Genomic DNA, 27,734 nt, shown 5'->3' with positions numbered 1-27,734 from the left:
CTCCAAACCACGGTCCTTTATGTCCTCCTACCACCCCGACCCAGACTCTATTCTCTGTGGTCATCTGGAAGAACCAAGGAGGAAAACTGCACCCGCTCCTGGTGTGGGGGTGGAGAGGGAAGGATTTGCTGTAATTGACTCATGGGCAGAGGCTGTTTCAATGGGGTTTACACGTTCCAAAACTACTTTTCAAAGTTCCCCCAGCACACCCTTGGGGCTTGATTCGACTGACAGTCCCGTGTGGGCGGGGGTCGGGGGTCGGGAGGATTGCCGCTTTAGCTAAAGTGTGAAAAATGAAAAAACTGGTGCTGCTTTTATTCCTTCCTTCTTTACCAAGGAGTCGGGTCATCTTCCAGACAGTCCAAGAATGCGTTTTACAACCTCAGCGTGTTAGCGCGTGCTATAAACTGGGTCATTATCTGGCGTTTACTGCACATTTTTTTTTTTTAAAGTTCAAGGCAGTCTCGGACTCTCCGCATACGAAAACTGGAAACTGGCTAGTGTGTCTGGCTGGTATGCCTCTTCTTCCCCGTCTCCTGCCACACCTCGGCCACAGTGAGGGCTTAAGTGTCTTCCTGTTTGGATACCAGGAATCGAACTGGAATCCGGATGACGGGAGTCAGTCCTCCCGGACACTGCCTCTACCTGAGTCAGGCAATCGCCCTAGGCACAGCTTGCTGACCTCATACAGTCTTTCTGGGGTGGCGGATGGACGCTTTCAAGTTCGTCTCATCGAGGAGTCCGGCCGTGCAGACTCGGCCTCGATGAATCAGTTCGGTGCGGTCTCTGACGGTGGGGCGGGTCCTGTGACCTATGTTGGCATCTGTTTACCTTCCCAACTACGAGTGTGCTTTTCCTGCTGCTGGAAGGTCTGCTGCTGCTGCTGTTTCATCATTTCCGACCTCCCTGCAAGGTGACATTCTGCTCTGCTAGACTCGGGATCTCCTTCCCCGCCCTCCTGCCTGGAGCATAAATGCTTGCGGACGCGCGGGGCGCCCCACCGCAGCGCCCCGAAAAGCTGGCCGACCTCCAGCCTTGCACTCAAGCCGCCCTTAGCGCTTTAAGAGTCCGCGCTGCAAGGAGGGCCGACGCCGGGTCCCTAACCGAGGTGTCGCGAGAAGCAGCGCCGCAGCGGCCACTTCTCGCGATGTTTGGCGGGGCGAAGGGCGGCCATTTTGGGGTCCCCCCCGCAGGTGGCTCCGGCGGCGTCTCCCGGGCTGCGGCTGGGACCAAAGCTGGCCCCGCAGGAGGCCGGCCGGCCGACACGATGTGGCGGCTCCGCTGCAAGGCCAAGGGTGGCACCCACGTCCTGCAGGGGCTGTCCTGTCGGACCCGCTTACGGGAACTTCAGGGCCAAATCGCCGCCATCACCGGGATCGCTCCGGGCAGTCAGCGCATCCTCGTCGGCTACCCGCCCGAGTGCCTGGATCTCAGCGACCGGGACACAATGCTCGGGGACCTGCCCATCCATTCAGGTACGGGCACCGGCTGGGGCCGGGCAAGTGCTGGAGGACGTTGAGGGGAGAAGAGTGGAGCCAGGAAGGCAAGGTGCCGGTGGGCGCGCTGGGGGCTTCGAGGACCGAGCTCCGGGAAGGCAGGGGCAGGTGTCCAGAGAAAAGCCTGGAGTTCCCGATTCCCCAAGCCTGCTTGCAGGTCCACCTTGCGACCATCTCGTTTGTTTTGTTTTCTCTGCTTCCCCAAAGGACAGCAGGGCCCTTTTCCGCTGATACGGTGGTTCTTTTTGCCTGTCCTCATCAGCAGGCCGGCAGGCGAGGTACCGGTTTTGTCTAAAATGGTTTTTCCCCTTTGTTGATTTGTTTTTATCATTTGTTTTGTGTACACTTACTTGGACTGTATTAACTGTAGAGTTTTGCCCCCAGTGTTAAAACTTGAACATCGGTGTTGACCATTTTAAAAACTGTCCGTTCTGTGTCAAGACCCCCTCTAAACATCAAATGGTCATGCCAAGTGCAAGGAGAACACCCTGGTGACCTACCTAGTCTGTGGTGAACAGCCGAAAGATTCCTGTTTTTAAATGAAGAATATAGGAGATTTTGTTTTTCCACTTAACTTTTTACATAAAGGTTTTTGTCTTTAAAAGTTGGGGTGCGACAGTGAGCTAAAAAAAAAAAAAAACCAACAAAACTTAGGTGTTACTGGTCTCTTGTTTACAAAGTCATGTTCTCCTTGGCAACCCACTTCATGCTTGAACCCATTTGGCTCATAATTTACCGAGTTGGCTAATAAACACCCCATCTGTAACTTCTCTGCAGTTCTGGATTTGTTTTATTTTTAACAGGTGACATGCTGATTGTTGAAGAAGACCAAAACAGACCAAAAGCTTCACCTGCATTTTCCAAACACGGTGCTCCTAGCTATGTCAGGGAACCTTTGCCTGTGCTTACCAGAACCGCAGTCCCTGCAGACAACTCTTGCCTCTTTACCAGTGTGTACTATGTCGTTGAAGGAGGAGTCTTGAATCCGGCTTGTGCCCCTGACATGAGATGCCTCATAGCACAAATTGTAGCAAGCGATCCAGACTTCTATAGTGAGGCGATACTGGGGAAAACTAATGAGGAGTATTGTGAATGGATCAAAAGGGATGACACTTGGGGGGGAGCAATTGAGATATCAATTCTGTCTAAGTTTTATCAATGTGAAATATGTGTAGTGGATACACAGACAGTCAGAATTGATCGTTTTGGGGAAGATGCGGGGTATACCAAAAGGGTGCTGCTCATCTACGATGGCATCCACTATGACCCGCTGCAGCGTAACTTCCCCGATCCAGATACGCCTCCTCTGACCATTTTCTCCTCAAATGATGATATTGTTCTTGTACAAGCTCTGGAATTAGCTGATGAAGCTAGAAGAAAGAGACAGTTTACTGATGTAAACCGCTTCACCCTGAGATGCATGGTGTGTCAGAAGGGGTTAACTGGACAAGCGGAAGCAAGGGACCATGCCAAGGAGACAGGCCATACCAACTTTGGAGAGGTGTGATGTGTTCATGGATAAGAGTTGGAGCCTACTACCTCACAGATCCAGAAGGCTCTGGGTTTTCCAATCAGCTATTCATAACCCTACAGAATAGAAGAACACAGTGCTTGGACCATCCTTTTAACTTAACCAGTATGACTGACACTGAAATCCTTGTTAAGATTAAAATTAGTGTGCAAGTTTACAGATGTGTGGCTACACTAGTGGCATGCCCTCTTCCTACTAGGGTGACGGAATAGGTGGCTTGGGCCACTTCTGATGCTGACCTGAAGACTGGATTCTATTGTAAACCAGCACCCAGCGGCTTTAACTTATAGAAGAAAACATCCTGTTTTAGGTAATGTGGAAAGCCTTGCGGAGGGTCACTGGACATACACTGCAGTGTCTCCAGTAGTTGATTCCTTTTTAATAACTTTGAATGAGTTGGTAGTTTCTAAATTCTGAATTGATTCATCCAATGAAGACACTCAGAATTGTCAAAAAAAAATTTTATATTGCAATTTGGTAGACTTTATAAGTGTATCTAACAACTTATAAGTGCATAAAAAGCAATTTTACAGGGATGCGTGTATTCCTGGAGAATGTTATCTAAAACAGGAATGGGGTCCTGTTGGAGATTTCTAGTGTATAAAAGTGGAATGTATAAGGGGAAAGGTGCCTGACGCAGCTTCCTGAAGCTTTAAAAGACCGTTGGCCTCTTGTTTTATTTAATGCAATTCACTGTTGGTGTTTGTCACATTCGATACATTTTTTTAATGAAGCAGGGTATGCCTTCTTAATTGCTAACTTATTTTAGAATTCAAAAAGTATCTTAAAATTGTAGTGTTTTTTGTTTTGTTTTTTTCTTTTGCTGTTTTACATATAAGTTTGTCCGAGGGGATTTAATTCCCTCTGCTGTTCTCTGAAAGCACTTCTTACAAACAAGTCTTCCTCTAAAGTGTCCATGGTATGCTTTGATTGATTTCATAGATGGCAGTGTTCAAAGCTCCACTTTGATCTTTTGGATAGTCCACATTTCTGCAAGTTATACTGTTTACCTGTGGTTTTTGGCTTTCAGTTTTTAAACAATTGGTTGGGTTTGTTTCACTTCCAAAATATAAAAAGTTTTAAAATCTTTGCCTTATGCAGCTCTCTCAGAATACTGCTATCTAGTGACAGATATGTAGCCATTTGCTTGATGGATTGATCCTCAAGGCACACCCACTCAAACTTAGCTTCACTATAGAATCTTCCAGGTAAAGTCTTCTACCTCTTAATTCTTCTAAAGATCAGGGATCTTTAAGTTCCAGTGTGGTGTGTATTCTGTCATACAATGTAAAGAGGCATACTGTTGTGGAGTTTTGTTATCTTGATCTCATTTAAGTAGCTCTGACAACCATTGGTGTACTTTAAAGCATTTCCATCTTTTCCCGTGTATCTTAGCAAATGTTTTCAAATTAAGGTCAACCCTTAGCCTTTTACTAGGCCATGGTAACCATGTAAAATGAAGGAACATTAAAGTGAACAGTTTAGAGAGAAACTTTGTTCCTCTAAGGAACAGTTAGACAATTCACAAAGAATGCTTCAGTCATCAGATGACATTCTTTCTTGCTTTGACACAGGGTCTCCCTATGTGTTTCTGGCTGGCCTAGAATTTGCTATGTAGACCAGTCTCCTCAAACTTGAAGTAATCCTTCCACCTCAGCCTCCTGAGTGTTGAGATAACAAGCAGGGACCACCATACCTGGCCAGATGGCTTTTCTTGAATACCCTTTGTGCACATATAAGTCAGGCAATGTCATATAAATTGAAAATATTTCATTTTTTTTTTTACTGAGCCTTAAAGATAGCATAAGTGAGCTTAGGACACTGACTGAACATTTGGCATTTGTGACATGTGCAAATGACTTTCACAAAAGTCTCTTTGGACCAGTTGATTTTTTTATCTCTTTTATTTCCTGTATAAAATATTTAATTTAAAACTACATTAAAAATGTAACAGTGGGTAACATCCATCAAATCGAGTTTTATGCATCATATTTATAAAGTTTGCCTTCCTGTACCACTTGAGCATCCATAGTCATTGTTTCTAAAATTTGGGATCCAGAAGTTTGTTCATGCAACAAGTATTTATTGAATAACTTATAATGTGTCGGGCATGTTCTATTTTTTTAAGATAAATTCCTGTCACTTTAAAACTAAGTCTGTGTTATCTACAGAGAAGGATTAGTTTAGTAAATGTAAAGAAAAGAATGAGTGCTGGTGTCTTAAAAATCAAACTCTTCATTCTAAGTGTTTGTTATAGATCTTGTTTAGTATTTATTTAGAGGATTACTTCTTGTCCTGTTTCATCTTTTACCTGATTTGTCCAGTTGCCAGGTAGACACTGATAGTCAAATGGCTTTCCAAAAGGCTTTTTAATGATTTGCTGATATGAAAACTGGTTTTAGAGTAGTGTTCTGATTGTAGAACATTCAAGGTGAAGCATTATATGCAAATTATTTAATTGTTAATTTATGTTGATTATAAATACAATCTAGTAAGCCTTATAGAATTTAAAAGGTTTGTTGTTTTATATTTTTCCTGTGCTTATTAAGCTCTTGAAATTATTTATTAATGTGAGTAAACTCATTTTGAGAATTTTGAAAGATCTGTGAATTTAGTTGTACCCTAACTAAAAGCAACTTTGTGCTAATGAACCCCTTCCTGCTTGTTCAGTTGTTGCCTATCCTCCAGGAGTTTCTTTTTTAATTCAACTGAGACAGTTTATATTAGTGTGAGAGAGTAGTAGTGGTAGAATAAAAACCACACTCTTGCCCCTACTATTCCATTCCTCCCCCCCTCTTCTTTTGATTAAAGATTCAGTGTGCTTTTATGAAGATGCCCTCCCTAGTCATGGTATTAGTCCAAATGAATGTCCCTGGGAGTTTTATGATGTGACAGCCATATGAAAACATCCGGATGGTACCACATCTTTTGCTAGTGATACATGGTTGGTTTCTTAATTGCTCTCTATGAATGAGAAATGAATATAAACATATGGTTACTGGCCAACTTTGCCCTGTTGTTAGGAACTAATACCATTATGCCATTTGAATATCCTGTCGAGTTCAAGTCCCAGAAAACAATCCAAAGGTAACATTCCTTCCCTACCTATATAGCCCCTAATTGTTAATGCCGAACTTGCTTGTCTTCTAGCTACTTCCTTCAAGATGCCCTAGTTGAATTTTCTGTCCTTTTGGAAATGTACGGTAGGCTGTATGTGAAATTAAGCAACAGTGATCCAGATACATACATTATATAACACATGTTATATATTAAAAATCAGGTGGCCTTCTTAAATTTACATATACTAAGAATTACATTTTTCATGTGTTGAAACCTTATTTTTGCAGCACTTTAAAAATTAGAGAATAAAAGTTTACGTAGCCTTCTAGAGATCTTGAGGACAGGAAAGGTACAGCCTTGTGCTGCTAGCCGTCAGTTATTACCATAAGTAATTACTGTTTCTTATGATAAAGTCTAATTTCAGTCACTATTAGGAGAATGGTCTGTGCTCTAATATATGAAATGCCACTTCTGTAATATGATTGTTATTACTTGTTTTACAGTATTCAAATTTTGTTTACACCATAGAGTTTTTAAAAGAATAGGTTCATCAAACCTTTCATTTTTAAGTAAGCATATTTTAGGGAAATTGATTTTTGAGTAAGATATTCAAGCAATATTTGTAAACCTGAAGGAACACTTGATTTGAATAAGCTAGTTTGTTTCTCATAGTGATAGGTACCAAACCAGGGCTTTGTGCTTGTTCACTGATCAGCATCCCCGGCCCCAGGTTTTTTCTTAATAACCATTGTAATATGTCAGCACATCCAATTCAATGAATGTAAGATGGGCTTGATTGTAGTAAATTTTTTTTCTTCAAAAATTAGTTAGCATTTTGTTTACAGTGCTTTAAATATTTCATTTGGAAAACAAAGTATTATGTTAGTACTGAATTATGGGGTGTTTACATCTTAATTTAATAGAAAAAAGTACTACTAAAAGGGAAATGTATATGGCCATGAATATAAGCATTTTGCATGGCACACTTTTTAACTTTTGTTTTTGAACACATTGACCTGTACATAGGAATTTTAAGTATGGTGAAGGTATGATTTGGTTAAGTTATAGGTAAAGAGGTTAAGAATTTCTACTGAGATGTTGTGACTTGGCACCAGAACTCGTATAGAATGTTTAGTTGAGTATAATCCCTAAATTACTTAAAGGATAAGGGTTTCCAGTTCACATTTTGTGCCATTCAGGACTCAAGGTGTCACAGGAAATATATACCAAATTAATTTTTCCATAAGAATGCCTAATAAGTACATATAGCTTGTCAAAATTCTATGAAATGAAAAGTAGTCATTAGTGACTGTAGAGGCAGAGCTCCTTAAATAAGAAAACAGCCATAAAGCCTGAAATACAGAGCTCTAGAACATAATTGCAAAGGGGCCAAACAGAAAAAAAGTTGTCTTCTTGGCATAAGAAAAATGTGTTCTTAGTGAAGATGGACAGTATTGCTTTCAGAATGTTCCTTTGTCTACTTGCCAGCAAGTTTTTAAAGTTCATGCACTGCTGCTATCTGGAAGATGTCTAACTTCATTTAATACAACTCATGATTTTGCCTTTGTTATTAAGATGCATTAATTTTATTTATGACATGTGACTTTTCAATATCTAAATGTATGAAGTGACTTGTTTTAAAGGAATAAATGAAGTGAAAACATTGTTGTGTGAGCATATTTTGGGGTCAGGGCAAAGGGCCAGTGAAGAATACTACACTCAAGTTACATATTACCAACCCAGACCACAGCTTGGATTTGTGGACCTGATTCCCACGCCCTTTGAGTAGTTAAGTGTTTCTCTTTTCTGATGCCAAAAGTCATTCAAAATTTCTCTACATTGACTACATTTCTTTCTAAATCCCCTGAAGTTTAAATTCAGTAACCTTTGCTGATGGATTGTTTAAATGGTAAGGTTGAGAGTACCTGTTTTTACTAGAATCTGGATGGACTTCCATCTGTTTGAAAATGGTGGCTTCTCTATCATTTTTAAGTGTCAGCAGTTAGAAACCCTGGGGTCGTTAAGGTCGGCCAGAGCTTGGGTTTTCTAACTTGACCTAAGTCCACAAATACAACTCACAAGAAACTGACAAGAATAGAAAGAAATGGGTGCTTTAATATTTTTTAAAAACTCAAACACTGTCAAGGCTCCTGCATTATGGGAATAATACTAGTAGTCAGTTGGTCTCTTACCATCTTGAAAAATATTTTAATACCAGCTATAAAATAATTACAAAAGAACCTCTTTCTCCTTTCAAATGGTATTACAATATTACACACACACACACAAATCAGGGTTCCCCCTCCCCCTTATCCTGTTAAAGTTTGGGAAAGAGTCTTGGATTTGGTTGAAGCTGCAAAGCAGGATATCTATCTGTGACAGATGCATACTTTTTGAATTGATAAAGATTTTATATCTCCAAACCTGAAATAAGGCAATCAAGAAACAGAAGCCCTACAAATACATTTTGTTTTGAAATTTTGTTCTGATCTGGATGTCTTTTGTCTCTCTTGGAATGGCACCAAGTACCAGACTGAGTAACTAAATTTGACCATAACTATAAATCAAATGTGTTCCTGCTCAATTCAGGGTATAGCGCACTGGGGTTTTAACCTACACTGGATATAGAACTTGTTCCTCTTGTTCTGTTCAGCTGTCACAAGTACCACTCAACCTTTCAGCATGTCAGCTACCCTGTCTGGAATAGACCTCTCCAGAAGAAACATGGTCCCAGGTGTCAGGCACATACCACACCATACCTACCCTTTCCCTGTTCCAGGCCTAGTAATTTACCAAATTCTTTATTGCCTTTTTGGTTCTTCATTACTGGAGCAGGAGGTTCATTTGAGTTACTTGGCTCAACATTTCTAGAAGTGAATGCCTGTATGATTATTTTTCTTATGATTATCAACACCACTGCCGTGAAACTTAAGCAAAGGGTGGGTTATAACTTGAAAATGGTAGATAGAGGAGGAGGAGAAAAGACTTTTATGAGTGAAACTGCTTCCTACTGGGGCTAGGGAATCAATGCTCCCTATGGTCTTTATTGAATTACTTTTCCCACAGCATGAATATTACAGGAGAAACCAATCAAATTCTTAAACCTCCAGAATATGGGACAGACTGAATTATGATCTTTTGCAAAAGTGCCCTCCCTCTTAGGTTCATTTAATATCAAAACATCCAGTTTGTGGTTTTGTTTGATTGTTTGGGGTGGATTTGTTTTGTCTTCCTTAAAGAGTCTCACTGTGTAATCTAGGTGGGCTCCAACTTGAGAACCTCATTGAGTTTGTCCTCATTTCCTAAGTGCAACGATTATAGACGTGTGCTATCGAGCCTCCGGTTTTGCCTTTCTTACTCTCAAAATGAAAACTGAGAAAATGATTTTTCTCTAAGAGAAGCTATTTCAAGTAAGCTGCTAAATTCTTCCTAATTTCTACTTCTTGGGCATGGAGTCACATATCTCAGGATTACAAAAAAAAAAAAAAAAAGGAGATTCATTGAGTGAGCATTCTTGAATGGCACAGTTGTGTCAAACTGCCCTGGTTGCTAGATGCACCGGAAGGAAAAATGAAGACCCAGTGCTCTAAAGAAACTAGAATGTAGGTTCCATGAAGAAAATAATGGGGTGGGAACAGCAAATTAAAATTGGTGAGTCTGGGAGAGCCTTTTAGAAAACATGGTATTAGGGATGAAAGCTAAACTAGACGTCGTAATTAGTCCTTTAAAGGGTAGGAAGAGCATCTGAACTAGGAAATGGCAGCATCTGTAAACTCAGTACTGTGGGAGGAATGGAATTATTTCCCTAACTGTCTGGTCATAGTACAAACGAGGGAAGAGAAAAGTAGATGCTCTGAGAAGTGGGCAAGGACCTAGATTTGTGCTGTCTTTGGCTATCTTAAGCCCTTATTCCATGTGTGTGTGTGTGTGTGTGTGTGTGTGTGTGTGTGTGTGTGTGTGTGTGAGAGAGAGAGAGAGAGAGAGAGAGAGAAGGAAATAGACATTGACCTTGATGTTTGTTGTAGAGTGACTGAAAGGACATAAAAACATTCCAGTGAATCATCAGATCTTTGTCTCAATCGAATTTTATTAGCTCTTAACTGGGAAGTCCAAGAACTTTTGACATGACTAGAAACAGCTTCAAATAAAGTCTTTGACTCTTACAAACATGTCATCATCGTTGTGGAACTTTTTAAATACTAGAATGAGAGAAGGGCCTAACATTTAGAGTCAAATACGTTGGAGGCTCTTTAACAGCAATACTGGGAGCTAACAGAAGGTAACTCAAAACTGTGTGTGCAGCCACTCAATCAAGTACAGAGAGAACAATAAAGTTCTTCTCAGACATACAGGAGTTTAAACATTTGTCCTTAGGAAATGAACAAAAACTGCTGTGCCAAGAGAAGAAGGCTAAGAAGGTCTACACTCCAAAGAACTCAACAGAAAATGGATTCTCCCAGTTATTTGATGAAGATAAAATGACAGCCATTGACCAGCTTACAGAACACTCTTCCCCAAACTGATGCAGGTCTGGAGTCTGAAGGAAATTTTTCTTCAGGATGAAATTAATAGAAAACAATGTATATGTGAGTGTACTGAGAGGGCATTTATGTAACATATGGGGGTGAAGGGTCCAGAGATACATAGAAAAGTGAGCATGTTGTATCTAATGGCTCAGCTGTCAACAGTTGTGTAGTAATAGGAAAATGAGTGAGTGTGTGTGTGTGTGTGTGTGTGTGTGTGTGTGAGAGAGAGAGAGAGAGAGAGAGAGAGAGAGAGAGAGAGAGAGAATATGAAGGTGAGAATGTGGGCATAGATGTGATAGGAACAAACAGTACTGTGTAAAACACAAAGCCATCTTCTTGCTCGGTAGAAAGAAGATGTCCATACCCAATCTGTAAACATAAACTCCAGATTCCCTCAGCAGGTGGGCTAGAGAAAGCTCCGAAAAGAAATAGGGAAGAACCTACTCCTGGAAACTATGATTAAGTAGTGTCAGAAACTAACGTCCACTGTAGTATATGGCTTAGTTTCCATTCATGTTAGGCTTAGTAAGATTCATCCTTTGATGAGAGCTTGGCAGCTTATTAGCTATGGCATATTCTAGAGTTTATAGCCAAGTTATACTCTTGAACTCATTCCTCGTCTTTCCTTATTTAGGATCAGCTCTGCATTCCCCGGCCTCTACTTAACTGTAAACGTTTCCTTTCTGCCAGTATCTCAGAAGTCACACTTAGACCCTCAGCACATATTACCATGAAGAGATGGGGCACCAGGTGTTTCCTGAGAGTAAAGGAAGTAATCTTCCTTCAAGAGAAAAGGAAGGAGGACACTGTCCAGTGGAGTGCACATGAGTATGAAGAGTTTGGAGGGGGGCCCATAGTCTGACTTTGTAAGGAACCCCAAGGGGCCAGTGTTATTTACACTGATTTCAAGTGAGTGTGGATGTGTGTGCCCATACTTGGGTCACTTAAGTCCTAGAAGCTGATCTGTAATTGGGTGTCAGCAAACAAAAATTCATTTCCAACTCTCAGCAATATCTCTCCAGACACAAATGACCTACATTGACCAAGCTTTATTTCAAGTAGTTCTGACTTGGGAGTTTTCCCTTGTCTGTAGGCCACCTTCTTAATTCACTTGGAACCTTGGAGGTTCATGTTTCCAAACAAAAAGTAAAGCAAAGCAAAACCATGCTCGATCCAAGAGAAAATAATAAGGCAATGAGGAGCAAGAAAGACCAGAGTTCAGATGGTAGTTTATTTCAACCAGGACATATGTGTGCTTCAAGGAATGGGGAGAGGAGCCAAGGCTTCTATGTAATGTTTTGTAACTGAGTAGTAGACAGCAGAGTGCTGTGCCCAGGTACCTGAAACATTGATTTCCCAAGACAATTATCTAGGGTGAAAGACAAAATAAAAGGATTATTTTATTTAAAAGTCACCTGGGAAAAGATAGAGAACCCTCCCGACTATTCTAATTTTATTATAAGTTGAAAAGTTGCCTGTTTACAGTATTTTTGGAGAGTCATTGACTTTTTGCTTGTATTTTAAGCAAATGTGTAAATCACTCATCTATATAAACCTAGATCAAATCCAGAGACTTCAGCCATGGGTGGAGCTCCCGTTGCAGTGAATTGATGTGGAGATCCCTTCTTATTTTCTCAATATTATGACATCACATATGTTTGATGATGTGTTAGAAACAGATCATAGCCCTGAAGATCTTAGTCATCTGTGCCCCATATGATGCTGACAGGGTACTGGGTTGTCCCAAGCTTTCTCAGAGTTCCTTCCACATTATTCCTCATCTTGGCCCCGGGATAACATAGTTATTTCCTATCTATGATCACAGGGAAAAGATATGGAAACCATGTGTCATCCTAGAAAACACGAACATCTATCTGCACATCAGAAATGAAATAGAGAATGACACAAATTGTTAGAATTAAGGATGCAAATTATCTTTGAACTTAATGCTTCCCACTGGGGAATTTTTTTTCCAAAATATAGGCAGACTGGGATCATACTGGTGCCTGCCAATAGTGATGGTTGATATTGTCAGTTTGACTGTATAGGAAATAAACGGTGAGGTCCCTCCAGTATGAGCTGAATTCAGAGCTCTGCAGTCACAAACGAGCACTAGGCCCTCTCTCCCCTAGCTGCCCGCTGGTGCCTGCTTGTCTGGGAACTCTGAGAGCTGGAAAGTGACAGACAGACCATAGCTGAGTCCACCAACAAAAACTAAGGCATTCTCAAGCCCCAAGATACTCATTTGATAAGGCTTTGGTTTATCTCAAACCAATAGAACAGCGCATGTGGGAGGAGTCTAAGCTGGAAGAGAATAAAATGGTAACTCTGGGTACCAGCACATAGGAAAAAGCCAGAATTACACAAAAGCAGGGACTTTACAAACCACTGTTCCCTGCCAAAATGCCCTGCCCAGCTGTTCTTGCTGCCGCTACACCAGTATATTAAAAAAGGTTTCATTTCACTAGTCTCTTGAAATTGTTATTGCAGAGTGAGGGTCTTGCTTCTTCAGGATCAAAATCCAAGTAGGAAACACGCCTCTGTGCATACCTGCGAGGTTTTATCTAGATTAGGTTAACTGGGTTGGGAACACACACCCCCATCCACCTCTCCACCCTCCCCATACTAAATGCTGGCAGGACAGTTCCAATGACTGGGATCCTGGAGGACTGAATAAAAAGGAGGAAGTAAGTTGACCACTAGTGATTTCTGCTTCCTCACTGGGCAAGTCGTCTAACCTCCTATGAAGTGTGGATAGTAACAATGCCAATGCTTTTACATTGAAGCAAAACTTAAATAAGACATGAAAATGCTGAACATAATACCCAACACACAGCAAGGGCTTAAATTGAGCAATCCTTGCATGATTGATTCTGAGTTTCCGTTTTGCCCTTTTACTGCCAGCAAATGAAATTCCTTTAAAGTTGGTAGCTCTTAGGGATAAGCTACCTTCAGGGAACTAAGGCCACTTCTGGACAGAAGTCCCGCCTGGCATGAGCGGCCTCTACCTGGAGGGTGATTGCTTCCTGGAAGCAGGAGATACCTCCTATACACGCCAAACATCTCCCCACAAGAGAAGGACTTGCTAGACTGGTGGGGAGCTGACTTTACATGTACAATATGTCCATCACCACCTTCTCTAAGCAGCCAAAAGGGACTAGAGACCCAAATGACAGAGTTCAAGGTCTCTCCTTTCTGGCTATTGATTCTAGCAGTTGTTGTTTTTGTTGTTGTTGTTGTTGTTGTTGTTGTTGTTGTTGTTGTTGTTGTTGTTGTTGAAATCCAGAAAAGGACTTCCTAGAGGAGAGAGAGAAGTTGGCTCTATTTCCCCAGAAGGAAAAAGGCCAGGATGGCCGTCAGCAAGCCCAGGAGGGGGGAACAGGTGACTCAGCTCCATCCCTTACCTGGAGATCCCTGAGCCTCCTCTCTACAGGAAACTGTCCCTGGATGAGCAGTTACTTAGAAAAGCCGGTTACAAAACTAGCCACCAGTCTGCAGAGCGAGATCCAGGACAGGCACCAGAACTACACGGAGAACCCCTGTCTCAAAAAACCAAAAGAAAAGAGAGAGAGAGAGAGAGAGAGAGAGAGAGAGAGAGAGAGAGAGAGAGAAAAGGAAAGGAAAAAGGAAAGGAAAAAGGAAAGGAAAAAGGAAAGGAAAAAGGAAAGGAAAAAGGAAAGGAAAGGAAAGGAAAGGAAAAGAAAGGAAAAGAAAAGAAAAGAAAAGAAAAGAAAGAAAAGAAAAGAAAAGAAAAGAAAAGAAAAGAAAAGAAAAGAAAAGAAAAGAAAAGAAAAGGAAACTAGCCATCAGAAGGGTAGCCTGGAGAATACTTCCAGCTTCCAGTGGAAGAAGTCTGGTCTAAACACGAAAGCCGCTTCTCAGCAGGCCCACGGAAATGCACAGTGGCCAGCGGACGGCTGTGTTCCTTTCAAGAAGGACAATCAAGCGCCACTGGCCTACTTCCACCCTGACAGACTCTCCTTTCTCCCTCCATTCTCAGCCCAAACCAGCGCTTGCTTTCTACTTCTACCCTTCAAAAAGAAAAAGAAAAAAAAAAGCTCTCTATTGGCTCTAAGCCAAAAAGAAGGCGGGGGCAGGAGGTGATTGGCTAACGCAGAAAAGCACCACCCACTCATTGCCCTCCTGAGTCCTCCATGACTCAACAGCTGGAATGAGGAGTAGGGAGAGAAGCTAGGATTGGCTGAGAGTCAGCAGCAGGGTGTGTCCAGGCAGCACAGTTGAAGCTTTTACCTGTCTAGGTAAGTCAGGGGGAGGTCAAAAGAAGAAAACTGTAGGAGACGCGGCAGAGAGGCAAGCCTTCTCCATCTCTGCCCTTTGGAATAGAAGGGCATTCCTTCCTTCTCTTCAGACCCCAACCCAGAGAAGGTGAGTCAATCACTGACCAATTCTGGCTTATTCTGCAGCTAGGGAAGGGCTCCTAAGGGAAGGCTACAGGGCTGTGCTGGGGAGTGCTGCGAGAGTCTCTTTACATCCAACCTGGGGGTTTCATCTCTTGCTCAAGTATCTCCGTCAGCCTAAGATTAAGCCAGATGAGAGTTTTCTCCCCCCAGAGTTGAAATATTTTCATGGAGGACTGGAGAACATCTCTTCCATTTACTTATTTAAGTTACATAAGAATATTGTACAAACAGAAACCAGAGCCAGGCATGCTGGTACGCACCTATAATCATAGTACTCAGAAGGCTGAGACTGGAAGATGGAAAGTATGAAACCAGGCTACTGGGCTATACAGCAAGTTCCAGGCCAGTCTGTCATACCTGGCAAGACCTGTCTCAAAGGGAAAAAAAAATTTTTTTGTTTTGTTTTGTTTAGAATTTGGAAATTTCCATCTCTGAACAACTAAGATCAAGTAATGATTTTGAAAGTGAGTAATTGGAGCGGAGGGGGTCAAAACGGTGAGGAGGGTCATATAGGTGAGCCAGGTACCTCAGTTTTCCATTACATTTTTAAAGGAAACTCTCCCATGACTCAATGTCTATCTTTATTTAACTAAAGGGTGCAGTGTGTGTGTTAGGAGATAATGGTGAAGATACGTAAAGCCTAGACTGAGCTGGATTGTTTTCGATGGGAATGGAGGTTTGGAAATGTTGGGAAAACTCCAACTCAGACTAGCATTTCATCTTTGGAAAACCCACAGGTAATCTAGCTCAGATTAAGTTCACTCAGGGTCTCCTAGTTAAATCTCTGACTTTACCTGTTAATAGCTGTAGAGCCTGGAAAACAGAAAGTTACTTGGCCATGCTGTGCCTCACCCACATTTTATTTCATTGCGGCATACCAAGCCTAACCAGATTGCCAAGTGGGGCTCAGGCCAAGGTGATGCCGAAGAGTGCTTAAGAAGGAGAACCAGACCGGGTGGAGGTTTTTCTTCGCATTTCTTCAAGTGTCCCAGCTGACAAAATAGTGCAGCAAGTGTACCTGCCTAGGGAAGTAGTATATAGAAATCCAGTCGGAAGAGTGCATAAACTATCACCATCATGGGGGGGGGGGGGGGGGGACGACATGCAGCATATGGAAATCCAGTCGGAAGAGTGCATAAACTATCATCATCATGGGGGGGGGGGGCATGCAGCATATGGAAATCCAGTCGGAAGAGTGCATAAACTATCACCATCATGGGGGGGGGGAGACATGCAAGCTATGGAAATCCAGTCGGAAGAGTGCCATAAACTATCATCATCAGGGGGTGGGACATCGCATATGGAATCGCAGTTGGAAGAGTGCATAAACTATCATCATCATGGGGGTGGGACATGCAGCATATGGAAATCCAGTTGGAAGAGCACATAAACTATCACCATCATGGTGGGGGGGAGACATGCAGCATATGGAAATGCAGTCGGAAGAGCTCATAAAGTATCATCATCATGGGGGGGGGGTAACATGCAGCTGCTAATTTGACCTTCTGCAGAGAAAAGGGGGCGTGAAAAGACATCAGCACATAGCCCTAGAGCAGTGGCTCTCAGCCTCCCTAACGCTGTGACCTTTTAATACAGTTCCTCATGTTATGATGACCCCAACCATACAATTTTTTTCATTGCTACTTCATAACTGTAATTCTGCTACTGTTATGATTCGTAATGTAAATATATTTTGGAGATAGAGGTTTGCCAAAGGGGTTGCAACACATAGGTTGAAAACCATTGCCCTGGATGAATATGTTGAGTTTCTGGTCATCAGTGCTGGAGCTTTAAATGTTATCTTTCCCTACCCCATAGAGTCAGCCCGCTTCACTCACTGAAGGCTATCTTAGGCGGGAAACTGAGCAGTAAGGGTCGCAGGGGTCACCTGCAATGTCTAACAAGGCTCTTCTGTGCAGATGGTATTTCTACCAAGCCCCTCCCTCAAAGCACTGGTAGAAGAGGGACTAGCATTGTAGGGATGGTGCAGACTGCAGTCTTTCTGGAGCTCTCCTGATTTCCGGGTGTTCTCCAGCCAAGGCTCATGCTGAGTCAACTGAAAGCAGAGCCCCTTGCCTAAGAGCAGCATTCCTCTGTGACCCTGGGCCAAGTTCTTAGTAGACAGGAGGGTGTGCTCACGGGAGAGGGTGTTGAGGAGGCCTGGATCTGTTCAGAAGGTCTGATTCAGATAGCCTAGAATGGCGCTCAGGCCCTCTCCACACCCACTGCTTTGGATGCCAGGGCTCAGTATGCCATTTATTTACTCTCTTGCAAGGCTTGGCTAGTTTTAGAGAAGTAGTTAATATTTAACGTGTCTTTGGGTAGGTGGCCCTGACTATAGGCTGTGCACATTTCTTAGCCTGTTCCCTTTACCCTTAAGTCTTCAAAAGAGGTCAAGGGTGAACAGATACCAAACTCTCACCTTGAGTGCTTTGCTTGTTTCTCTGGCTTCTTATCAGAGTTTCGATTGCTGCCCTGATACAGCCTACAAGTTTCAAGGTTATACATTTGGTGGAAGAAAACAGCACATCTAGGTCAGGCCGGGCCGGGGATGGAGAGAGGGGAGAAGAGGTGTTTCCTGCTCAGATGGTCTGAGTCGGAGAACCGGGTGTAGAGATAGGGGTCCAGGAGCTGATCGCTTGCTCATCCTGAGATTATGTGGCGCCAACAGCATCGCCTGCTGTTTCTTTACTCATGTGTCTGTTGTCAGGATAACCAACTGACCTAGAAATACAAAGCTGAACCCGATAATGCACAGGATTTAAGGTATGATGTAGAGGAGAAGGGGATCTTTGGGCTTTTGGTAGCAGAGTGGCCAATGACCCTTACTTGAGTGTGCTGACATCTAGTCTGTCTTGAGATGTCTTCTGTAAGGTGAGGCATTCCTGCTTCACTTAGGAATTTGGGAAGACCCCCAGTTTTCTCAGCTGAGAAAGAAAGAAAATGCTACCAGACTCTCCTGAAGATCCTATTGGCATGTCTGAGAGCGCTTTGCAGCAACAGCATGCAGATGGTGTGAAGCAGAGCTGTGCCCACTGGACCTCCCCAGTTGCTTCTGGTGTAGAAGCAAGGGTGAAGTGAGCTTCCCCGGCAGGAACCAGAAGCCAGCAACCCACAGGACAGCCTGAAGCACACACGGAGGAACAAAGGTAGCAATTTTCTCTGAAAGTAAGAGGCACCACCCCACCCATCTGGAGAAAATATCCCATTCATTGTAACGAGTAACCTTAAAGATTTATTACTTGTTAAACATGGAAAAAGGGAGCCAAAAATAGTCCCTTGAATCCACACTGACCCCTTGAAAATAATGGTTTTTGTCTTATACAGTGCCTATTGGGTGTTCACAAATGATAATCTAAGCAAACATTCTCTAAATTCTTCTGAGTCACTTACTCTAGGGGAAATAAAATATTATGGAAAAGCTTACAGTGGTATGTTAAAGCCAAGAAGAAGCCTCCATCCAAGTAGCTCACCCAGTAGGCTTATTCAGACAGCATTATTGTTTTAATTAAGTTAGCGCGTCGACAGTTTCAGATGTGTGTGTCATTTATTCCAGTTGCTCTCTCCCACGGTCTTCCTTACTTCCTTACCCTGTCACCCTCTCCTCTTCCCTACCTTTCCCTTTCCCCCAGATTCATGACTTGGGACTCTGTTGTGTGGCCCATTTATTCAGGGACATCTTGTGACCAATGGTGGGATCACCAGGGGGTACACTGAATTCACACTCCCTTTTCCCCTGAATCGATCCCTAGGAAATAGTTCAGCAGGGAGGGATAGGGCTCTGAGTCTCTCCTCCATCCTTGCTTGGCTGTTGGTGGGCCCATTCTTGTGCAAACCCAGTGCAGTCTTCAGAAGTTGTTGAGGGGTCATGATTACATGGGTATGCCATACCTAGATGGTGACATTACACACACACACACACACACACACACACACACACACACACACACACACACCCCTACCGCATTTCTGACTCACTCAGTCTTTCTGCCCACTCTTCCTATTCCCTGAGTCTCGGTGGGACAGTATGAATGTCTTGTTTAGGACTGAGCACCCCTGTTGCCTACACTCAGCACTGTGTGCAGACATGTTTCTGCAGACGCAGTTCTGAGTGGCCTTGTGGAATGTTAGGAATAGTGATTGTCTGAACCGGGACAATCACTAACGTAATGCTTAGCAGAAATGACTAAAGGGTTCTTGAGCTTCTGTCTCTTTTGGGTTTGGGATGTTGAAGAACTGACCTCATGGAGAAATTCTAGAGCTGCCCCACACAGTATTGATTAGCATAGGGCTTCTTTGTTGTCCCTTCCCTTCTGGGCCGTTCCTCATCTCCTGAGAGGCTCTGAGCCCTATGTGACTCAGGACCTTCTCTGTCCCCAGATCCTGCTCATCCTTCCATGCCCCATTTATGGACCTCTCCTAAGCAGGGGAGGAGCCTTGTGAGGCCTTGCCTTACCCTTGCCAGTGTGACCAGGTTGGAAGACTGATTCACCTAACCCAGCCCAAAGCTCACATTGGCACTGGCACAACTATTGGCAGCAAAATATGCATACTGGCATCTAAGCCCCAGTCCCCAGAGCTCAAATAAAACACACTGTCCCAGGACAGTTTACCGTCTGTTAGGAGAGCAGCAGAAATGATTAAATATAGCATTGCGTTACAGGCACAATGTGGATTTGAATCATATCAAATTTATTGTAATTCTAGCTCTCCCCTAACTTTCTTTTTGCCCTTGCAACTGAATTTTCTTCATAATTCTTTAAAATTTTCATTTTCCATAAGAAGAGTCAGTCATGACCTGCCCTTCTCTGGTGGACTATTTCCCACAAACAGATGTGAAAAGTCCTTGGGAAGTCCAGTAGCAGAGATGAGGTGGTTCCTTGCTTTGGTTTGGTTTTTGCTATTACTATTGCTACAATGAACTTGAACTATTTCTCCCCATAGAAGCTGGGGTTGAGAGGAGCTCTGCTGCACATTTTTTTCTTGTTCATTTGACGTAGCCTAGGGAACTTCACTGAGAATGCATAAATGGCAGAATACAAGTGTCGTGTGGGGAAAACGGGACTGCTCTCAGCCACTGCAGGTGCCATGTGCCCAGGGCAGAAAGACGACTTCAGCCCACGTGGTGCCAGTGTCGTGTGTATGATATTATTAACAATGATTGCAGCTGACATTATTGGGCATAAACTGTACTACATAGGCTGTTCCATTTTTCCTATTCTCATAATAACTCTGAGAAGTAAATTATTAAGGGCCCTGTTCCTTCTCTCAAGCCTGTAATTCCCCATTTAGACAGAACCCTTCTCTCCAAAACTCTTGTTCCCTGTGCTTGGGTTTAATGTGGTCTGATTTTTACAGGAATGATAGTAGTTATCCTTTTAATTCACTTGCTGATTATCTGCTAGCTGTGTGTGCTAACTGGCCTCTCCGTTAACCCTTACATTAATCATATTTCACAAGTAATTTGCCTAAAATCAACTAAGTGGTTCAACTAGGATTTGAACCCAGAACTCAAGCCCTCAACCTGGTGATATGTATTGGGTTGCATAATGAAATTACAAGTTAAACTCCTTGCTTCATAGAGGGGGAAAAAAAATCAGCTAAGAGGAAGACTCTTTCCTGAGTAGCCTGCATCTCTGTTCCCCGAACCCATCCTTCTGCATGCATTTAAGCCAGCTTAGGTGTCCCTTCATGCAGACTGGGGGTGGAGTTCAGACAGGACCATCCATGGCCCCCTTCCAACTCTGTGCTTGCTTGGTATCTTGCCGCCGTACAGCCCCAGAGCCTGAGCAGTGCTTTCCCGAAGGCTCTGCTCACACGTGGCTTTGATTGTTCTCTTTTCAGGCCCAGCTTGGGACATTCTCCACTTCCTTCACTTCCCCTCTGGGGGTCCCTTTCACCACCCCTGCGCCTTGCTTCAGGCGATGCCCAAGAGGGAGCTTTGACCAGCAGGGCCTTGCTCAGAACCCGGGACCCACATCGGCCGCTGTGACAGCATGATGAGCGCCACCTCCACCCACTCTGGATCTGTATGTACTCTCTCCCTCTCGCAACCTGGCCTGCTCTGCATCCCGCCGCCCCACCCCGCCCTGCCCTGCCCTGCCTTGCTGTGCCACCCACCATCACTCACTGCACCTTCTCTTTCATCTTCTGCACCAGGGACTGAATCACTGGATTCTTGCTGCTTCTGAGTCACCTCTGCTTCTAGAGAGAATTGGGTGGGACAACCTCAGAGAGCAATAGGATCAATACCCAGCCACCCTGTCTTCATCAGATTAAAGGGCTTAGGTGGAGAAAAGGAGCAGGCACTTAGGTCGTGGTGGAAACTGGAAGGTAGATTCTTATAGCACATGGACTCTTAAAATTCTCGGCAACAAATAGCGTGGCTTCTGTTTTCCACAAACAAACAGAGAGAATGGAGTGACTGGGACCCTTGTGGAGCTGAACACATCCGATTCCCTCCATAGAGGCTGCACTCCTTTGAGCATATCAGCAGTTCCTCTACGCTTCGGTCTCCTCGGTTTGGGGTTGTTTGTTTGTTTGTTTGTTTGTAGTTGAGACACTGGCTTGTGATCTCACTGCATTGCCCTGGCTAATATAGCATTCAGGCATTCACTATGTCAACCAGGCTGGCTTTGAACTCACAAGAGAACCACCTACCTCTGACTCCCAAGTGCTGAAATTAAAGTTGTGCACCACCACACTGAGCTAGTCTCCTCAGTTTTAAAATAGGGGAAATATTAACCCCTAATCATAATGGTTCTTGGAGGGAGTAATAAGATGTGTTTGTTGTGTGACTTTTTCTGGGGAGGCTTGACAGGGCACAGACAGAGCAAAGAGATGATTCCTAACATGGAGAGTTCCTTACAGGAGCATGGGTGACTCTCAGCATGGGTGACAGCTTCAAACCTGTATCCCTGTTGCTCCCTGACCAACTTGCAGATAATCTCACAAAGAATCTCTCTCTCTTTCTCTCTCTCCCTCTCTCCCTCCCCACACCCCCACCACGTGCATTTGTCTACTGCCTACAGAACCTTGGGGAGGGGCCATGTGAATCTTGGAGCTTTCTGAGCTCCCTGAGTAATCTGAGTTTTATCAGCTGTCTGAGTCTTACATGTTTCTCCCAAAAGGGGGGTGTCTGGGCTAGAGGAGAGCTAAGCAGCGTTAAACAGCGTTTAGAAAGCTAGGGCTAGGGTGCTGCCCAACAGTAGACTGATTACCTAGTGTCTACAAACCCTGAGTTCCATCCCCAGTGCTTCATAAAACAGGAGAAGGAAAAAAAAGCTTTTCTTGAGGAGTGTATTGGCACACGCGCAGTCTCAGCACCTGGGAAGCAAGGTAGGGAGACCATGTTCTCCAACAGCCTGTGCTGTATAGCAAAACTTCGTCTAAATCAAAAGGGTTCGTGAAATGGCTCAGGAGATGAAGAGTTCGATTCTCAGAATCCACATGGCACCGAGAAAATCTGACTCTTGCATGTTTCCTCTGACCTCTGTGCACTCAGTAGCACACACTTGCCCACAAACAAACACATACAAAATAAATAATAAAAATTTTAAATAATAAAGTACATGATTTTAAATTCTGGGTGTTATAAGGTTGGGGTGAAGGAGTAAATATGCCTTCCATTCATTGTAACGGAGAGTATGAACTTCATTGTATGTGAGAATTTAAACCGGGGCTGGAGATACAGCTCAGGGGAAATGTTTGCCCTGCAAGCACAGAGTTCTGGGTTAGATCCCAGATACCACAAAAAAAAAAAAAAAAAGAAAAGAAAGAAAGAAACAAACAAACAAACAAACAAACAAACACAAAACCCCAGTTGATTACCAGCTAGAGAGAGGTGAGTCAGGAATTCAAGGCCACCCTCTACTACATAGCAAGTTCAGGGCCAGCATAGGCTACATGAGACCCAGTCTCAAAAAAAAAAAAAAAAAAAAAAAAAGGAAGAAGCTGGGTGGTAGTGGTGGTGCACTCCTTTAATCCCATAACTCACGAGGCAGAGGCAGGTGGATCTCTGAGTTCAAGGCCAGCCTGGGCTACAGAAAGATTTCCAGGATAGCCAGGGTTAGACAGAAAATCTATCTTGAAAAAAAAAACAAAACAAACAAACAAACAAAAAAAAAGAAGCAGAAAGGAAAGAGGGTTATGAGTGGTTTCTACCAAATGTTAGTATTTAATATCGTTGATGGGCTTGTTGGTTGGTTGGTTTGGAGACGGTCATCCTGGATCTCAGTAGTGTGCCCACCACACCTGCATGGAAAAGGCAGAGTGCTTACAGTAGATGCACATTTTCCCTTTGACCTAAGAGGCTGGGAACCCAAAGACAGTGTCCTATTTCGGACTTCGGACACCGGTATGAACAGTCACATTCCATTGGCTAATCTATAAAGGAGAAATCCGAGGGTAGTGATGAAGATCTTTATTCAAGGAACTCCAAGAGCTGTCTGGGCAAGGCTCCCTTGGTATGCAGGCCCCGTCATCTGACGGATGACTTCAAGGGACAGGCAAGACTGGCAGGGTTATTTAGCAGCCTCTTCCCTGCTCCCCGAGATATTTCTAGGACTATCTGACAACCCTCCCCAGCAATCTTGGTGAGTCTGGACAGTAAGTGCTGAAGTGACCCAGACGTTAGGAAGAGGGGCAGAAATGCCAAAAGAAAGCTTAGACCAAATGTTGTATATCCCCGTAGCTCCTTTTGGTTTTCACTTTGCTGCTGGTGGCACCGGCCTGCCAGGTAGTGGCTGAGAGGAGGCAGAAGTGCTTTGAAGTTACAGAAGATGCAATGGAGTTTTAGCCACGTTGTTGCTTATACAATGCAGAATTAGATGGGAGACATACTTGTTCAAGATCACGTGGAACAAGAATGAAAACCCGGGGCTGCTTCTGATCTGGGCCACTGAGCATTCTGCTTACTCAGGACTAAGCAGTAGAAAGGCCCTTGCCATCCATCTGCCTACCCCACCTTCAGAACTGGTTCCTGGTGGCTGTGGCCTGCCCATCCTCCTCGGTGCCTACTGTTGCAGGGCAGAACCAGGGAAAGGTTGCCAGCTTCGCAGTACTCTTCCCCTCAGCAGGGTGGGTTTCGGGGGGGCCCCCAACCTCACAATTCCTTCTCCCGGCAGAGTGACAACAGCTACGACTTCCTGTCTGCCGAAGAGAAGGAGTGTCTGCTCTTCCTGGAGAAGACCATTGGCTCCCTGGAGGCTGAGGCTGACAGTGGACTCTCCACGGACGAGTCAGAGCCAGCCACCAGTCCTGGAAGTTTCCGAGCACTACCCATCACCCAGCAGGCTCCCCAGGGTAAGAGACTGTCTAGGGAGGCAACTCTCAGAAGACCAGTGTCTCCTTCTGAACACTCTCCACCTCCTCACTTGCCCTCTGCAGCAAGCTCCTAGGCAGAAGGAGGCCTGCGGTCTCCTAGCCAGACTACAGCCTTGTCTCCAGAGGGAAGGGGTGGGGGTGGGGGGCTCCTGAGAAGCCACTTCTGGTGACTTTCTATGAAGTAACAGAGGCCTAGGAGGGAAAGGGGTTTGGCTAGCTCCCTTCCTGTCAGGGAAGAACTCAAAAAGAGATATGATACTGCATGTAGGGAGGAGTCAGAGAGGCCTAAGTAACTGGCCCAGGAGAGAATGATTCAGCATTGGAAGCTAATCTGGGCGGCCCAGAGAACAGGACTATGGGAGATAAGAGTGTTCCAGCAGCATGAGGTACCTTGAGGCCCCTGTTAAGAGACAGCAGAAAGACAGTGGAGTTCCAATTCAGTAGAAGAGGATGGGATGGCACACAGGTGTTGGGGAATGCGTCCCAGGGTAAGCAGAAAACCTTGCTACTATGAACAATCCCCCTGGCACCGTTTATTCCTTCAGTAAATACTTAGAAATACACGGGCTTTGGCCCTCCACTTAGACAGAGTAGAAATGGAAACTTCATGTACCCTGAGGCTAATTCACTGAGCCCAGTGGATCTCACATACCTGCCAAGATCACTAACAAGATACCGTGTCACTCACTGATACAAGGCATTATGCTACCACAGAGTCATCCAGGCTCTCACAGAAAGTGAAAGTAGAATGCCAAAGCATGTCCAGTTGACAGCAAGAGCTGCCCTTGGGCTCAGTTACCTGGGACCCATGAGAAAGCATAAGGACCATCTTCAAGTCTCTCCCTGACTTTGAGGCATGCATAGAAGGTGGGGAGAGCCCGAGTTAAGACTTTGAAGCAACTCAGAAGTGATGTCTTCCAACCATTCTGAAAAATCAATTCCCAGTCAAAATGAACCTGTCATTTTTGATCTATGAATCGTCGTGACCTCCAGGAAACGGTGCTGCCCTGTTAAAAGCAGGCAGAGTCAGACAAACCCCATTCATGGGGGAGTGTGTGCTTTCTGCTCAGTAGGGTATTCTCCTTTGCTCACTCCTCTCCGGTCTTCTCTCTAATCCCCACAGGAAACCCAGAGGTGAGAGACAGTCAGCAGGCGCCCACACCAAAGAGAGTGGCCCACTCCTCCGGTCCTCCTGAGTCTCACGGTCTGGGCCTCCGGTCTGGTTCCTACAGCCTTCCTAGAAACCTTCACTTTGGCAGAAGCCAGAACCTCAGGGAAAGCACCACCCAGACGAACAGCCAGGAAACATCTGAGGTGTTAGCAGAGGCTGAGAAAGGGCAGACCAGCCAGAGCACTAAGCCCATCCAGCCCATCCAGCTGCTAGCCCCATCCCAGCAGACTGCCCTTGACCTGAACACAGTTCTCATTCCCCCACCGGAGGCTTTTCAAGACGTTAGGCCAAGACAAAGTGGAGAAGAGAGCCCACCTGGAGAGCTAGGAGAGAAGAGACACACACCACAGGCTGGTACTCTGGTCAGCTCCCCGAAGAAAGAGGAAATATCTTCAGAAACTATGTCCCATAAAGCCACTGAGAAAGGCCAGACAGAAAGCCCACAACAGCCACAGCTGCCTCCTGCCCAGTCATCTCAGAACACAAGAGCTGAAGAGGCTCCCCTGCCATCAGAGGTCAAGCCAAATACCCAACAGGCTCCCCTCACAGCCCCCAAGCCACGCAGGCTGCCTCCTAATATCGTATTGAAGAGCAGCCGAAGCAGTTTCCACAGCCACCCCCAGAACTGGCTGTCAAATCACACCGAGGCTGCAGACTCTGCCCCTGTCCCTTCTTCCCTGCAGGAACAAAAGAAAGCCCGCAAAGAGGCTCTGGAAAAGCTCGGGCTGCCCCAGGACCAAGATGATCCCAGCCTACTTGTAAAACATACAAGTACCCTCAAAGTCAGGGAGGCTCAGGCTCAGAGCCCTTCCCGGGCCCAGGCCATGGTTCAGCAAGCACCTCCAACCATGGTCCCAGGGGCTGCTTCTGCTGCAGGGAAAACTTCCCCAGGGAAGGCTGTCACTCCAATGGCCTCTTCGGGCAAGAGGATTCCTGCGCAGGAAACCCCTCCAGGGAAGGTCACAGCTGCCAAGTCTCTGCCCATTCCTATCCCAAAGGCCTCAAAGGAAAACAGTTCCCTGACAAGGCCCAGTCCTGATCCACGGCTGACCCTCCAGGAAAGTAGCATCCCTGGCCTGAGGCAGATAAACTTCAAGTCCAATACCCTGGAGCGTTCAGGTGTGGGGTTGAGCAGCTATCTCTCAGCAGCAGAGAAAGACCCCAAACGCCAAACCAGTACATCGCTGGGAAAGAGCCCCATCTTGGGCAAGGCCTCACCCAGCGTCTTGCGTAACTCCCGGCCCCGGCCTGCCTCCTTGGGCATGGGAAAGGACTTTGCAGAAATCCAGGGGCCCAAATTGGTTGGCCTGGAGCAGGGCCAGCGCTCCCAGCAGCTCTCCTTCAAAGGACAGAGCCAGGACAAGCTTCCTCGACCCCCCTGTGTCAGTGTCAGGATATCCCCAAAGGGCATCCCTGATGGGCACAGGAGGGAGGCGCTAAAGAAGCTGGGACTGCTGAAGGAGTAGCTAGGCCATGGCATAGCCAGCACCAACCCACCAGAAGAGACTGGCTCTACCGAGAGCCTTTCGGCCTCACAGCTCAGGGCTGCCATCTTCCTTGTGGAGAAGGAAGAGGTTTGAGTCCAAGCATATGTTTGTACTCAGAGCAGCTGTGCTGTTCAGTACTTACACAGATCTAAAGACGAGTCTCACAGGACGGGGAGGGAGAAGGAGAGAGAAGCCTTACATATCACTGCCACTGTTTATGTAACTCAAGAGTCACTGTTCAAAACTCTGTTCTTGGTTGAGATTCTACAGGCATAAAGTTCGGCGTGTCCCAGAACTGAGTGGAATAGAGTCCAGGGAGAAGTGGACAAGTTGAGTGAGACAAAGGAGATGGAATGCTTAAAAGATGACTTACATTGCACATGTGACTACGGTCACATGAGCTGTGGGATGAGTTTCTGCAGTGGATGGAGACTGCCTCATATATGCCATGCCTCTCTCTCAGGGTCTTCTGGAAATGGCCTGAGGCCAAGGGGAGCTGGTTCAGTATCTCTTTACCCACTGCCTTTCCCTGTCGCTTCTTGCAGGGTGGGACATATCCGTGTCTCTAGATCTCATAGCTCACTGACAGCAGGAGGCACTCCCAGGTCTGAGAAAGCTGGGTAAATGGCACACACTCCTCCATTTCTACCTGGAAGAATCCATGTCATGGGCTTGAAGAATATAATAATAAACTGTGCCATGGCCTGTGGCTCTGGAG

The 27,734-nt window shown here is 44.9% G+C and overlaps 1 protein-coding gene across 1 annotated transcript; it reads left to right on the top strand.

Annotated features, from left to right (window-relative positions):
* Positions 1–278: 278 nt before the first annotated feature.
* Positions 279–27,734, top strand: C11H1orf116 (chromosome 11 C1orf116 homolog). The gene is given in 4 exon segments (XM_036202203.1): positions 279–1,475; positions 20,879–21,063; positions 24,160–24,337; positions 25,482–27,734. Coding segments are annotated over 4 exon segments (2,379 nt in total). The 5' UTR covers positions 279–973; the 3' UTR covers positions 26,996–27,734.

The sequence above is a fragment of the Onychomys torridus genome, chromosome 11, assembly GCF_903995425.1.
Source record: "Onychomys torridus chromosome 11, mOncTor1.1, whole genome shotgun sequence".
Taxonomy (NCBI): domain Eukaryota; kingdom Metazoa; phylum Chordata; class Mammalia; order Rodentia; family Cricetidae; genus Onychomys; species Onychomys torridus.
The sequence above is the reverse complement of the archived record's forward strand: the minus strand, read 5'-3'. Positions and strand labels throughout refer to the sequence as shown.